The sequence below is a fragment of the Lagenorhynchus albirostris genome, chromosome 15 (genome assembly GCF_949774975.1).
Source record: "Lagenorhynchus albirostris chromosome 15, mLagAlb1.1, whole genome shotgun sequence".
NCBI classification, from domain to species: domain Eukaryota; kingdom Metazoa; phylum Chordata; class Mammalia; order Artiodactyla; family Delphinidae; genus Lagenorhynchus; species Lagenorhynchus albirostris.
The window spans coordinates 11,795,484-11,810,420 of NC_083109.1; the positions used below are offsets into that span (position 1 = coordinate 11,795,484).

At 46.2% G+C, this 14,937-nt stretch overlaps 1 protein-coding gene across 6 annotated transcripts in view; it reads right to left on the reverse strand.

Moving 5' to 3' along the window:
* Positions 1–14,937, reverse strand: part of SLC9A8 (solute carrier family 9 member A8) — a 68,389-nt gene that overhangs the window by 18,853 nt on the left and 34,599 nt on the right. For 4 of the 6 annotated variants that reach the window (XM_060125033.1, XM_060125036.1, XM_060125035.1 and 1 more), the window contains 4 exons: positions 14,440–14,519; positions 8,676–8,819; positions 3,231–3,369; positions 1,612–1,717 (listed from right to left, as the gene is read on the reverse strand). In XM_060125033.1, the coding sequence (XP_059981016.1) occupies positions 1,612–1,717; positions 3,231–3,369; positions 8,676–8,819; positions 14,440–14,519 (469 nt within the window). The remainder of the gene's footprint in view (positions 1–1,611; positions 1,718–3,230; positions 3,370–8,675; positions 8,820–14,439; positions 14,520–14,937) is intronic. The other 2 variants (XM_060125034.1, XM_060125032.1) reach the window with 1 other exon arrangement.

Sequence of the window (14,937 nt, forward strand, 5' to 3'; positions counted from 1 at the left end):
AAGGAGGGGACAGCACCAAAGCCACCTTTCCTGTTTGTACCCTTACATTAACAGGGTGAGCCTCCCCTTCTCTGAAAACTCTGCGTGACAAACATCCCACCAGCAGAGTGTGGGCAGAGCCAGCCCGTCACCCAGAGGCGGACAAGTGTGTTCTTGGCTTGCATGTGCTCCTTCCGGCCCCAGTAGCGTGCATGGCAGAGGTCCCCAAGGAAACGAAACCCCTACAAATAGAAAACACTGCCTCTCTGAAGAAAAGACAAGAAAAACACTCCCTGGTCTTAATCACAAATTTCAAATGGATGCAAGAAATATATCTTTGCCAACAGGTACTCAGTGTTCATCTCAAAGGGGTGGGGAATGATCTAGAAAAACAGAGGTAAAAATAGCTAGGCTAGAGCCAAATGACTCACAGGTGGTGTTTATGTAAGTGCCAAAATTCAGGAAAGGTAAGAGAGGGAACAGGATGGCAGATACCGGGATTAAATTATCCAAGAGAACTGGCTTGGGATTAAAAACAAACGAGACCCTGAGGTTTACAAAGTTCTCTAGAGAAAATGGCCAGAGTCCTCTCTGCCTCCTCCTTGGCAACACCTGGTCACAGAGGACCCATGTGTGATGCCAGACAGTGACCTGAGGGAAGGAGAATTCTGCTCAGCAGCAGAGGAGGAACAGAAAAAAACATTTCAAGAAACTGATAAAAACGTACTACATTGGATAAAAGCCATAAACTTACACAAACTACAAACCCATGAAGTTCAACAAATCCCGAGAGGAAGATAAAGAGAAGCACACCAAGGCACATCAAAACCAAACTGCCACATACCCGTCAGAATGGCTAGTGTTTAAAATTAAAATAAGTGTTGACGAGGATGTGAAGCAGCTGACACTCTCTCATACATTCTGGTGGGGATGCAAATGGCCCAGTCACTCTGTAAAACACTGGGCAGTTTCTGATAAAGCAAAATATACACCTACCATAAGACCCGGCAACCTTACTTACTCCTCGGTATTTATCCAAGATAAATGAAGATACGCACATTAATAGCCAAAATCTGGAAAAGTCCAAATGTCCTTCAAAGGGTGAATGGAAAAACCGGCTCAATAAGAATGTAAAACTACCGATACAGCAAAAACGTGGTGTCTCTCAAGAACATTATGAAAACTGAAAGAAACAAGTCACAAAAGACTAAAAACTACATGATTCCCTTTATATGACATTTATATTCTGGAAAAGGCAAAACTATAGTGGAAGAATGCAGGAGAGTGGGTGCCAGGGCCCAGGGACGGGCTAAGGGATTGACTGCCCTTGGCAGTCTGAAGGCCCTTCAGAAGGCTTGTTTTGAGAGAGAGGCAACATTGGAAGAGATGTTTTGATCTCTGCTACAGGATGGCGGGTAAAGAGAAAAGGTGACCCTGACAACACTGAGTTCCTGGATCCAGCCAGGTCTAAATCCAGATGTATCCCTAGAGAGCCAGTTAGTCCCCTTTACTGCTTAAGCTCTTCTGAGTCGTGACTCTCTTATGATTGAAAGTGACCCAATCGACATAACCTTTCACCAGGCAGGACCACGGACCATCAACCCCAGCATTTCAACACTCTCCGTCACTTACCTGAGAGTGAGATTCCTTCTGCGAGCCCATATGGAAGATAAGCAAAAATGATCATCATGCCAAACTCCAAGGAAGGCGTTTTCCTCAAGTCAATATGCTTTAGCACGTAAATGACAATTGTCAAGGAAAAAGAATCAAAGGACACTTACGGGCGGTCTAGAGAAGTCACAAAACTGCTGCCTTCCAAATAGAGAAGGTAAACAATGGATACAAAGATTTGGGAACATCTCAAGGTAACAGGTGAAAATTTGTCATTATGGATTTTTTTCTTTGCAGGGAGACTCTTGTTTTAAGGAAGGGCATCTGACAAAATACTAAGAGATGTAAATTCCTGAGACAAACGGTAGGGGAAAACTAAAGTCACCCTAAGTCATTTCATTTGGAAATGCTGACTTGGAGGGCCGGGAGCCACCGGGGGATGGGTGGGGGGCGGGCTGTGGGGAGCTGGGGCTGCAGACAGACTGAGGACACCCCATACTGCCAGGCCCCTTCCAGGGCCGTGTCCCTCTTCCACTCCACTGACCACATCAGCTGAGGTCACTAATGAGGTTTCCAGAATCCTGGGGATCGATGCCCCATTGAAGGACGTTCTCTCCTATTCCTGGACATTTATAAACTCATGTTCCTGTGAAAGGAGAATCTTCCACGTATTCAAATGTTGTTCACATGCCTGTGCTGGAGCCCACAGCACCCATTTACTGGGGCTTCATTAAAGAAGATGCTCTCCCCGCCCGCCCCTCCGCTCTTTTAAATAAAGAGATAAATACAGAGGAAAATACTGAACTAGAAAAAGTTTTCTTTTCCATTCCGTTTATTGATACAATATAAGAAGCTGTCAGCTGACTCAACAGCACCTTGAGACTTCTGGACATAGGAACTGAAGGGAAAATTCAACAGGATGGCAGACAAACACGCCTGTCTCAGGCAGAAGAGGCTTTCCTGGCCGGCCATCTGTGAAACAAACTGCTGGCGGAGGAGGGCCAGGTGGCCATCTCCCCAAGATGCATGCAGGCTTACGCTCACACAGAAAAGGTCTGGTGCCTGTTCCCGTTTTAAATGTGACAAATTTTCTACAGCAATAAAGGTGTCAGCGGCCTTAACAAGTCTCTTGGCTTCTATGGCTGGAAAAGCTTATGGGTTGTTAAGCCACAAAATCAGTGTGAATAACTTAGATGGAGCTCACTTTGAAAGTCTCTTTTCTGGTTCTTCCAGATAAATACTTTCAGTGGCATAGAGATTTTCTCAATTTGACATTTTCAAAGGAAATTAATTTCCGATTTTCTTAATATGAAAAGTGAGACAGCAGAAAATGAAATTCATCTGAATGCAGTTATCACACTCTGGGAACTGAGAAGACCCCAAAGTCAGATCTGATATTCAACAGTGTACATGTTTTTTAAGCTTTGAAAAGTGATATCCTAAATTTCTAATGTTAAATTTTTAAATCCTTGAGTTTAAATTAAAGTGTTCTTCAAACCAGAACTAAGCATAAAAGTCCTCCTTAAATACGACTTTAGACTAAAATTGGTCCCCTTAAGGAACTGGAGAAAATGACGAGAGACGGATGTAATTAGGAATAATCTTCTCAGCCACATGTGTTCATCATATTAAAAGGATATTAATGCAGAGATTAAGCCAGTGAGAGTGCCGAGTGCTGCTGAGCCAAAGAACATTTTGAGGAAGTAGCCAAGGGCTTGTAAAAATGTTTGCCACCCACTGACATCTGACATATTTTTTCTTGTTAAACCTTCAGCTGTGCTAGGAAATAAAAGAAAAAAAAGAAAGAAGTTAAAATGTTATAGACAAAGTTATTAGAAATTAACTTAGAACTCAAAACTTATTTCTGGCTTATTCTCTCATTCATTCATCATTCAACCCATTAGTCAAACACTTATTTGTTCACCTACTTTGTTCCAGGCACTGTGTTAGTTTCTGGGGGGTTCAGAGATGAGAGCAGGTGCCTGCCCTTAGGGAACTCTATAGTCTAATGAGGGAGAAAAACAAGATGGAGGGCTTCCCTGGTGGCGCAGTGGTTAAGAATCCGCCTGCCAATGCAGGGAACACGGGTTTGAGCCCCAGTCCGGGAAGATCCCACATGCCACGGAGCAACTAAGCCCGTGCGCCACAACTACTGAGCCTGTGCTCTAGAGCCCGTGAGTCACAACTACTGAGCCCACGTGCCGCAACTACTGAAGCCCACGCACCTAGAGCCCGTGCTCTGCAACGAGAGAAGCCACTGCAATGAGAAGCCCGCGCACCGCAACAAAGAGTAGCCCCTGCTCACGGCAACTAGAGAAAGCCCACGCGCAGCAACGAAGACCCAACACAGCCAAAAAGAAAATAAAAAAACTAACAAGATGGAAACTAGGACCATCTCAGGAAAGAGCAGAGAGCTGTAGGAAATACACGGTGGGCATCAAACTCAGACTGGTGGGGGTCTAGGAAGGTTCTTTATGGCACATGGGCTGGGTTTCAATTTAGGATAAAGAAGAGCTAACCAGGTGAAGAAATGAGGGAATGCACCCAAGGCAGAGGGAAGAGCATGTGTGGAGGTAGGGAGCCCCAAAATACTAGCAGTGTATCTAGGAGCAGGAAGTTACACAGACAACTGTGGACAGAACACAGGAACTGGCTGCTGGGGGAGGGGCTGGCGGGGAGGACAGTGGCAAGAGTAAGGCAAGAGCAGCAGGCGGGGCCAGGCCCTGTGAAAGGCTTTCGATGAACCAAGCTAAGGAGTTGGTGTTTCATCCTGAAGGCCCTGGGGAGTCACAGGAAATGTTTTCAGTGCGGGGTGGGCGTGGGGGAGTGGGGATCCTGTGGGATAAAACCCGAAACTGAGGCTGTGGCATGAAGTCAGACTAGAATGGAGCCTCCTGAAGAAGAAATATCAGTGGGTAAGGCCCAGAGTGGGGATTTGGGAGGAGACATCAAGAGGAAGAATTGAAAGGGCTTTCCTTTCACTGCTACAGAGCAAAGAAAAATGTCAGCAGCCATTAAATTCAACTGTTGGTTTTACCCCCAAGGGTAAAACCATTATACCATTAAAAGAGTTATTCTCATTAAATCTCCTCCTCCTGCTGAGTCCACCTTCTCTCAAATCCATCCACTTCTCTCCCTCCCTCCCCTACTATCCTCCAGCTCTGGGCTTCTGCCTCACGGGTCTCTCTCTCTATACATCCTGCTCTTCCTAGGAGAACCCATTCTCTACTCAGGGGCCTGAACGATCCCTTGAAAATGCACATCTGATGGAGTTACTGGCCTGTTCAAAACCCCTCGTCAGTCTCCTGCTGCTTTCAGGGGGAAGCTTAGGCTTCTGAGCCTGACGGACTCCTCCCCACCACACCTCCCATCCCATCTCCTCCTCATTCGGGCGGGGCTCCACTGTCACTGACACCTCCCAGTAGGTCGTATGTCACTCTTCCTGGGCTCCAGCTGACTCTGGCTTGTTCTCAGCACACAGGGTCAGTGACACTCCCTCAGGGACACCTGCCTTCACATAGGCCAGCCCATTTACAGGCTCTCCTGGTGCCTGACTTCTCCACAGCAGTGGAACTAGTGAATCATTCCATAAGGACCATGCCTGTGTCCACCTTGTTCACTGCCATATGTCCAGGGCCTAAGCAGAGCCCAGCACACAGAAGATATTCAACAAATTTTTGCTGAATCAGTAAACAAAACAAAGAATTGTCAATAGTAATGCTCAGCTTCATTAATTAGCGTTTCATGAACTGGTATAATTTTAAAGCAGGATAATTTGTGATAAAAGGGTGGCTCGGTCAGATAACCTCAGGCTTTTGTGGTGATTTACAGCATAATATAACATAATAAAGGTTCTGAGAAGTGCTGCAAAAAAGAAAACCAACTTTTTTCACATAAAAGTTTTCTAAACTCACCCCAATAGCCCCATTCCCTTTCTTTCCCAGCAGATCCCATGTTAACATCCCACCTTGGGGAAAGCTGGGAACCAATAAGGTTCTTATTGGGAAAGTACTTTTGAAGGCTAAGATCACCTCTAGGTCCCAAATGGATCCGTGGGCCACGAGCATAGCATCCAGCCCCCTCATTTCATTACCACAGCTGGGACACTGGCTGGTGTCACTGCTTTCTTTTCATGCAAAGGAGACTGAGGCCTAAAGAAAGTGGCTAACTGGGTGACGTCACACCAATGGTTAACAGCAGACCCAGGGCCGAGGCCAATGGTTTCTGAACTCAAGATAAATGAAGGTAGAATTCGGACTCTTTCTAGCCTGGAAATGTCATGCATTTTACTTTTTCAGGTCATGTTCCTCACACCTTAAAGAATAAAAGACAATGTTGCTTCAGGATCCATTTCATGAGCTTTAGCTGCAGCTGCAGAGAACTAAAGGTTTCCTCTACCACAATTATTGTAAGAATAGATTGTCATAGTAACAAATCAAAGCTAAAAATAATTTAATTAAGGTTAATGAAGAAACAGAAGATACTCAGCTTTCTGGCACTTACGAAAGTGAAAACATTAAAAAAGGGGTAATTCATTCACATATTCAGTTACAAAGATAAATGTATCATCATCAGATCACTCTGAAAAACAAGATGCGATTCTTCCTTGTAACCAAGGAAAGCTGACAACACCTCCCCCCTACACTGCAAAAACAAGGCAGTCCTACCACATCCCCTTTCTCCCCCATCTCCCGCTTTCACCGGAAAATGCCTACGGACTCACAGGACAACCCATCTGAGTCAGAGACTTAGGTCAGTGACTCCTACCCCAGCCTGTGTACCGGTAAGTAGTGGAGGTGAAGGCTGGAAACCATATATGCATGTGGCCCCCTGATTCAATTTTGGAAACTGTCATCATAGGTGAACTTGGCCTTCAAAAGCACTTTTCCAGGAAGAATGTATGGCTAGTTACAATGACTCCATCCTTTCTCATTTTAAAAACAAAGTATCTCCTAACCTTTGGCCTTTCTGTGGCAAAGGAGACCTGGGAAAGCTCAGAAAAGATCCTACTTCTGCCAGATTTAAGAAAAAAATAAATTAGAGACAAGGCAGTTGAGTTTAGCTCCTCATGTATAAGAATAACTCATGATGTCACCTCCAATTTAGGCACAATTCCTTATCACAAATGTTCAAATGCACAACCAGGACACAAGATAAAGGTAAAAACCAGAAAACTAAGACACTTTCAAAGTAGGTCTTAAGAAAAAATATCAGATTTTTTTTAAAAGCTCTTACAGCATGATATATAATTTCCTAATAAAGCTACAGAAATTTTTGCCAAGAGAAACATGAAAAAGCCAACAATAGGGAACTGGTCAAATAGATCACAGTAAATCCATAAATAGATCACAGTAAACCCATAGAAAGAATACTATGCAACTAGTTAAATGATGTTATAAATATAAATGATGTTTATCAACTCCATTCAATGGAAAAGTTACAATACAGTATATACCCATCTAAATAAATTACATGTACCTTCTACCAAATTGTTAACTGTAATTATCTCTTGGGAGTTACAATGCTTGCATTTTTTTTCTTTTCTTTCTTTCTTTGTAAGTTTTCTAAATTTTATATACAGAATATAGGTATTATTTTAGAATATATACATATGTTTTTGTTTTGTTTAAGGGTCTGCTGAGCACCTCTTTCAATTAAGCAACACTTGGTAAGTTCTTCCTGCAAAAGCAGGACAAAAACAGGACAAACAATAGCTGGGGGACAGGAGCAGAAGAGGAAAGGATCTCACATTCACCGACGGCAGATGCTTTTCACATAGTAGATTTAACTATTCAATCCTCAAATCCAATTCTAGGCTGAGGCATTATCACCCTCACTTTACTGTTGAGACACCTGTGGCTCAGAGAGGTTCAGGAGCTGACCCAGGGTGTCACACAGCTGAGTGGCCATCACTGGAACTTGAACCCAGGTCAGCCTGACCCCAAGACCCGGGCTCTTTCCACGATAAAATGTTCTTTTATTCCAACATAAGAATGCTGAGTATAGTCTATAGTAAGGCTTTTAAGAAAACCACAGAGTGGTTATGCTTTGCAAGGAATCCCACAACAAAGGAAACAAGTTCAAAATCAAAATGGAAAAACTATTCTTTAACAGAACACATAATGGCCCCCCAAATTCTCTTAGCTCATCTCTGATACATGGTCCAGGGCTCTTTTCTCCAACTGCTTTGACTGTCTGTACCTTCTTGTTTTTTGGTAAAACTGTCTGGGTCTCCTGTCCATACATGAACACCACAAACCTCAGAGTGCAAGGAAACAGCCCCGCATCCGACAAATGGATTTGAGATGAACTTAGACTCATTTGCTTTTCCCAATGACTTCTTGACATTTTATGGCTCATCTTTAATTTCTCAGATCCTATCAACAAGGGCAGTATACCAATGAACAACTGAAAAAGATCTGCAATTTCCAAAGTAGCTTTCACATAATAGCATCTTAAGGCAGGATGCCCGTGAATATCACTACCGTACCTTACAGCTGCGAAAAGGAAGGTGACGTGCACCAGCTCACAAGTGGGAGAACAGGGCCTCTGTCACATGCTTTCATCTGGAACAATGCTGCCCAAATACTGATCCCTCAACTGGCTGCTCCATCATCATCTGGGGACTCACCCCAGACCTACTGAATCGGAAGCTCTCAGGGTGGCACCTGGGAATGCTACATTTAATAAGCACCCCCCGTGATGCTGATGAGAAGCTGGGCTTTATTTATTTATTTAGGCCACACCCCATGGCATGTGGGATTGTAGTTCCCCGACCAGGGATCGAACCCACACCCCTGCATTGGAAGCGTGGAGTCTTAACCACTGGACCTCCAGCGAAGTCCAAGCTGGGTTTAATTTAAAAGCACTGCTAAAAGGTAGATCCTAAAAGGCAGATTCTCCTCTAATCACCCTGGGCCTTGACAAGATTCCTGGGGCACATCAAGGCTTGTCAGGCCAGAAAGATGGAGAAGCAGTGAACCAATCACCCAGAGGATAAGCAACTGTACACGCAGCTGCACGGAAGTATCTGCCCCTCTGATATAAGGCCCTTTAGTTCCGTCACTTGAAGAAAGCACACTTACTTGGTCAGGACAATGGAGACCGCATCGTTGAGAATGCTCTCTCCAAAAACCAGCATGTTGAGCACCGGGTCCACATGAAGTGCATTGAAAATAGCAATAGTAGCCACTGGATCAACAGCAGATATTAGGGAGCCAAATGCAAAACTGTCAAAGAGAAAAGGAAGGGGTAGTTCTGTAACGCTTAACCCCTGGTCCACATAGTAAAACATTAAACTCAGAGACGGTATTTAGTATAACAACAGTACACACTGTAGCTGAAGGAACTATAGAAGATGGTGGTTTTTTCTCCACTTAAAATACCTGCTAATTAACATTGTGGGTGGAGAAGTGAAAGTCCCACTCAACAAGCTGTTGTTATGAATGGCCTGGTTTTCCACTGAGAATACCAAGATTTTATTTTGACCAATGACAGAGGGAAGACTTCTGCTTAAATACATGACAGCCATCCCAGCCTTCTTGGCCAGAGCAGCTGGAACCATGGTGGCCCAGAGGGCCTCCCCTAAATGGCCCATGCGCCCCTGGGTCTGACCTCTGCTCTGCCCCTTGCCACCAGGCCACCGGAGTGCCATCTGTGACCGACGCCAGCCTCCACTCAGATCTGCAACATCTAGGAAAGTGCCAAAAGTCAGCAGCAACTGCAGCCTGCTTCAGGGGCTGCGCAGCCTGGGAGGCAGACAGCGACACCAGTGCTGCCTACCACCAGGCCAGCAGCTCTCACCCCAGTACTCACGAGGGTCTAACTACCTCCAACAAATGGGCATTAACCACCTAACATGTTTCAAGCACTAAGGCTTTTTCTTAAAAAACATTTATTTATTTGTTTATTTATTTATTTGGCTGCGTCGGGTCTTAGTTGTGGCATGCAGGCTCTTTCGTTGCAGCGCGCGGGCTCCAGAGCATGCGAGCTCAGTAGTTGCGTTGAGGGCTTAGTTGCCCCACGGCATGTGGGATCTTCGTTCCCTGACCAGGGACTGAACCTGCGTCCCCTGCATTGGAAGGTGGATTCTTAACTACTGGACCACCAGGGAAGTCCCAAGGCTTATAATAATAGCAAATATTTATGTGGCACTTACCACGTGCCAGGCAGTGTTCTGAGCACTTTACATATAGTAGCTCAATAATCCACAAAGCAACCGTATGAAATGGTACTAGTATTGCTCTGATTACATAGGAGAAAACTGAGGGACAATGAGGTGAAGGAACTTGCCCAAGGTCAGACAGCTAGGAGGTGGCGAAGCCCGGATCCAAACACAGGCCATCTGGCTCAGAGTGGGTGCTCTTAGCCACTACACTGGATACAGCAATACCCGGAGGCCAAGGTCAACTTAGAAAAGGCGAGTGTTACACAGGAAGTCAGGGTGATGAGAGAAAGAGTAACATGGCGGGGTGGTGTGGAGGCATGGGGGTGGGGCCCACTTAGATCGGGGGGGTCAGGAAAGGCCTCTCTGAAGAAATGATGCTTATTTAAACGAGGGCCTACCTAACAAGAAGCAGATGGACAGGCCAAGACCTGGGGGCAGTGACCAGAGCAAGCTACCTCTGAGGTGGAGCAAGCTTGGTTGCCTGAGAAACAAAACAGTGAGCCTGGCAGCAGCGCAGTGAGGGCAAGTGGCTGGAAATGTTGGAGTCTGGGAGGGAGGCAGGGCCGGGTCACCCCGCAGGGCCTTGGGGGCCACCTGAGGAGTCAGGAAGATTATTCTCGCAGCCCATTTGTCTTCTTCCCCTTAGAGTTCTTGCAAGCCCTCGTCGCTTCCCTCAAAAGGCCTCGCCTGGCACTGCTTTCCTTTCAGCTCAGCAGAATGGTTAGGTCTGCCCCCTTCCGCAACACCAGGAGCCACGAGGGGACAGCCTCGGGTGGAGACGTGAGCCAGAGCCCATCCACCTGTTTCCCGCCCGCACCAAGCTTGCGGTCTGGGAGGGATGAGGAGCTACCTGGCCTGGGGACTGGAGCGTGCTCTGTCCACCGTATGTCACCAGCACGATCATCTGGCTCCGGGCTCAGGGAGAGGAGCGCTGGTGGGAAGGGACGTGTGGCTGCCCTGCCAGTTACAGTTCTCTTCATAAACCGATAATCTGGCGTACCGGTTTCCGTGGTGGCGCCAGAGGGAAATGTGAATTCATGCAGGAGAGCCTGCTCACTTCAAAGACGGCCTCAGCTCAGACTTCAGTTCCCAGACTTGCCCTGTCCTCACAGAGCTTGTCGCGTGCATTATGAGCTGTGACTTCACCTGCCTCTCACCTCACTGTGAGCGCCCAGAGATATTTGGGGAAGGCAGGCAGGAGGGAGGGGTCCGGGAAGGAAGAAAAGGTAACTCCACCGAACAGCTGCCAACCCGGGAGGCCACGATTTGTTGGCAGCTGGCCTGAAGCCCTTGCTCTGCAACCCACAGAGATTCTTCTCTCCCCTCTCCTTCTTTTATTCCCACTCTCATCACCCACAGCGACATAACAGAGGCCTCGAAGGAAGAAGAACGTCTAAAAAGTACATCTTGGGGACTTCCCTGGTGGTCCATTGATTAGGACTCTGCTCTTTCACTGCCAAGGCCTTGGTTCAATCCCTGGTCAGGGAACTGAGATCCTGCAAGCTGTGCGGCGAGGCCTAAATAAGTAAAAAAAAAAAAAAAAAAAAAAAAGTGCATCCCAAAGCAGGGTGGGAGCCTGGGAGTGTGCCGCAGGTTGTGTGCTGGGCGACGACTCGGTGCGGCTCGCGGGCCCCTCCCTCCATTCCTCAGCAAGCACACAGTGGACAGCACCCACAGCCCCACTGGGCTCCAATTTCCCTTTGTGGAGCCAGGCCTCCTCCACCTTCCATCCCTTATTGCGTGGGGCTCTAGGAGTAGGCAGGGGACCCAAGCCTGGTCAGAGGTCCATCGCCAGGCATTTTACCAGGTCACCAGATATTAGGTTGGCCCTTTTGGCGGGGATGGCGAGGGTGATCGTGAGACGAAAGCCATTGGTGCTGCCACGTGGGGTGAGCGCACCTGAGGATGACGTTGACCAGGGAACAGCTAAGACAGAGAGAGGAGAGGTTCCTGACATCACAGGCCCCCAGAGGCTGTCATGCAGGAAGCCATCACTCCGGGGACACTTCTGTTCTATGAGTCAACAAACTTCTTTTTTGCTAAAACGAGTTCGTGTTGGGTTTCAGTTGCACTGAAAGAGGCCTGACTGATGTTCTTTGTCATAGTTCCTGTGGCATCCTGAACTGAAAACCAAACAGCAGGAACCAGAAGACGGATTGATGAATGGACAGAGGGATGGAGAGATGGAAAGATCTGTGGTTAAAGCAAATCCAGTGAAAACAGTGACTGTAGAATCTAGGCGGTCATGTGCGTGTCCACTGTACAGTGCTTCACCTTTTCTGTGTGTTTGAAATTTCCATAATAAAATGTTGGGGGAGAAGTGCTTTGCATAAATTATGTAACACATTTAGCTTTGGCTGAGACTCTAAATTGGGGCACAGTGTTTCTGACAGTGAACATGGAAAGTCGGAAATATGAACTGCCTGAATCATGGAGAGGTCTGAATATAAGCAGGCATTGAATCTTGCCCGCAGCTGTTCCACATCACAGCTTATGACCCAGTCTTTTAAAAGGCCAGAAGCCAGTTCAACTGAACAATGTGTTTTCTTTATTCCATCATCTCAGAAGACAGCAACGTCAACAAAACAAAAAGAAAATGGACTGGGGGACTTCCCTGGTGGCACAGTGGTTAAGAATCTGCCTGCCAACGCAGGGAGCCCTGATCTGGGAAGATCCCACATGCCGTGGAGCAGCTAAGCCCCTGTACCACAACTACTGAGTCTGCGCTCTAGAGCCCATGAGCCGCAACTACTGAGCCTGCATGCCACAACTACTGAAGCCCACACACCTAGAGCCCGTGCTCTGCAACAAGAGAAGCCACCGCAATGAGAAGCCCCACTCGCCGCAACTAGAGAAAGCCTGTGTGCAGCAACGAAGACCCAACGCAGCCAAAAATAAATAAAATTTAAAAATAAAAAAAAAAAAGAAAATGGACTGGGATGGTGAAATAATTTAGGGTGTATCTATGAGTGAATAAGTTCTCCAGAGGAAACACCAGTGAAGTAAAACCTTCTGTGCAAAAAAGTTATTTTTATGTTTCCTACCGAGCAGAGGTCCATGGGCCTCATGTTTGACCTGCATGGTGTTTTGAAAAATGGATCAAGTTGGCAACATTTAAAACAGGAAAATTCCCTATTAAAATCTAGAAACTTGGCCTCTTTTGGAAAAAAAACAATTAAGTATCTGGCAATTCTGGGTCCATGTTTCCACGTGGTAATTAGCCGGTGGAGCTAAGAGGTGGCTGTCCCCTTCAGACGATGGGCTCTCCGGCTCACCACTGTCACCACCTCCAGACACACACCTGGCCAGCTCCCCTCTGTGAAGGGTTCTGTCAGGCCCTGCAGCTGTGTGGGTTTGCGACTGCTGGCTAATTTCCCCCAGAGCACCCCCCCATCTGTGGGACAGTCACTTTCTAACAGGAAAGGAAGTGTCTGCCCACACAGAGAGAAACTCCACCTGGTTCTTACTCTGCTTGTCTAAGGGCCAATTCTTTTATTCCTCTCTTCCTGAACATCCCAACCTCCGGTTCAATTCAATTACACAAGGATTTATCAAGCGTTTTTTGTATCTCTAAGCAGTTGCCCCCAAACAGGTTGAAGGACTGAATGCTGTGACATCTTCCTTTACATCCACTGGGTTTTGAACATTTCTTTTCAGTTGCAAAATACCTACAAAATGCAGGGCATCAGTTCTGCTCCGCTTCACGCTCCCTATGGAACAGGGATGTGACTTTCGCTACTTGTTTGTATAGCAAGACTATCTTACAACAAAGGCTTTGAAATTTATGTCCCTGGAGAGAAAATGAGGCTGGACTTGATGCTATCAAAGGCACATTTCTCACGAAAAGGGCTCCAAGATTTTAATCTCCAAGTTGCTGCTGAAGGCTGTAAGCTCTGGTTGGCCCAGTGAAAGGGACCCCGGGGCAGAGCACTGGGTCCCACTTCCGAGCTCCCCAGCCAAGCACAAGACAGAATCCAGTGCTCCCGGGAGAGAAACACAGAGCAAGGCTGCATATTCACTGCACTTCTCAGAGACGGGAAACCAGGTCACGCTGTGTGTGTGCACTTTTTTAGCACTAGATCTGGTAACTTCGGCTTCCTAGGTTGCTTCTTGCTAAGCCAATTATGGAAATTTCTGGATTGGGCTCCTAGACAGCAGCTCTGAGTGCCCAATGGAGTAGCTGCAGCCTGAGAAGGGTGCCCACAACAGAGCACCTCCTTCCCCCTCCCCATCCCCACCGCCTTGGGGGGAATCCCAGAGTAAAGATTCACACCTCACCCCCGACTCCATCCCCAATCTCTCAAGAAGACAACTTTTCATTATGGCCATTGCAAAGCCTTAGAAATGAGCTGAAGATGATTCTTAATAATAAAAGGACAATGGTGCAGCGTGTGGTGTGTGTGAGGTGGCAGTTAACTTAACTAACCAAGAGTTATTCCCTTCAAAGCTGAAACTAAATCATTTCCATCAGCAACCCTCTGACTGGAGATCTTCAAAATTCCTCAATATAGTTTTGATTCATTTCAGAGACACAAATTAATTCAGAATAGATTCTACAGCAGAAATAGTCAGCAAAACGAAAAGACAGAATAGAGAAGTACCACAGCTAGGAATCAATGTGGAGAAAACTTGGCCCCAGTCTGAAAAGTAGCCACATGGGTGTTACAGTATGAAAGGTTTACCTGTCTGTCATGTTGAGTTTAGAGATTACATCAGCCTGTAAAATAAAAAACACAAACACACAGACACACAAAAAAAACCCCTGGAGAACAGCCAAGAAGATTAAAATGTCCATTAGTGCTTTATTACAAACTAATAAGGACATTAATCTTCAGTCCCCAAACCACTTGAAAAATACAGAAAACTCCTAAGTTTTAGTTTAGGCATGCATTCAATCATCATACACAGGAAGTACGAAAATGAACACTAATATTTGCAAGCCAAATTAACGAGTTTTCTTCTCTAAAGTTTATTCCCATTTGAAGCTGGAAGCTGAGCAATGAAGAAGGTTGCATGACAGACAGATTTATTCTGGTGCCATTGAGGCAGCAGTAAAGGTGAAAATCAGATGGAATATATGGGCTTTTACCGACAGCCATCAAAAGCAGCAGACATATCTGACACATGTAAGAGAAATCTGCCAGTTACCCCAAGGCCTGGATCTCAAACTGCGTTTGCAG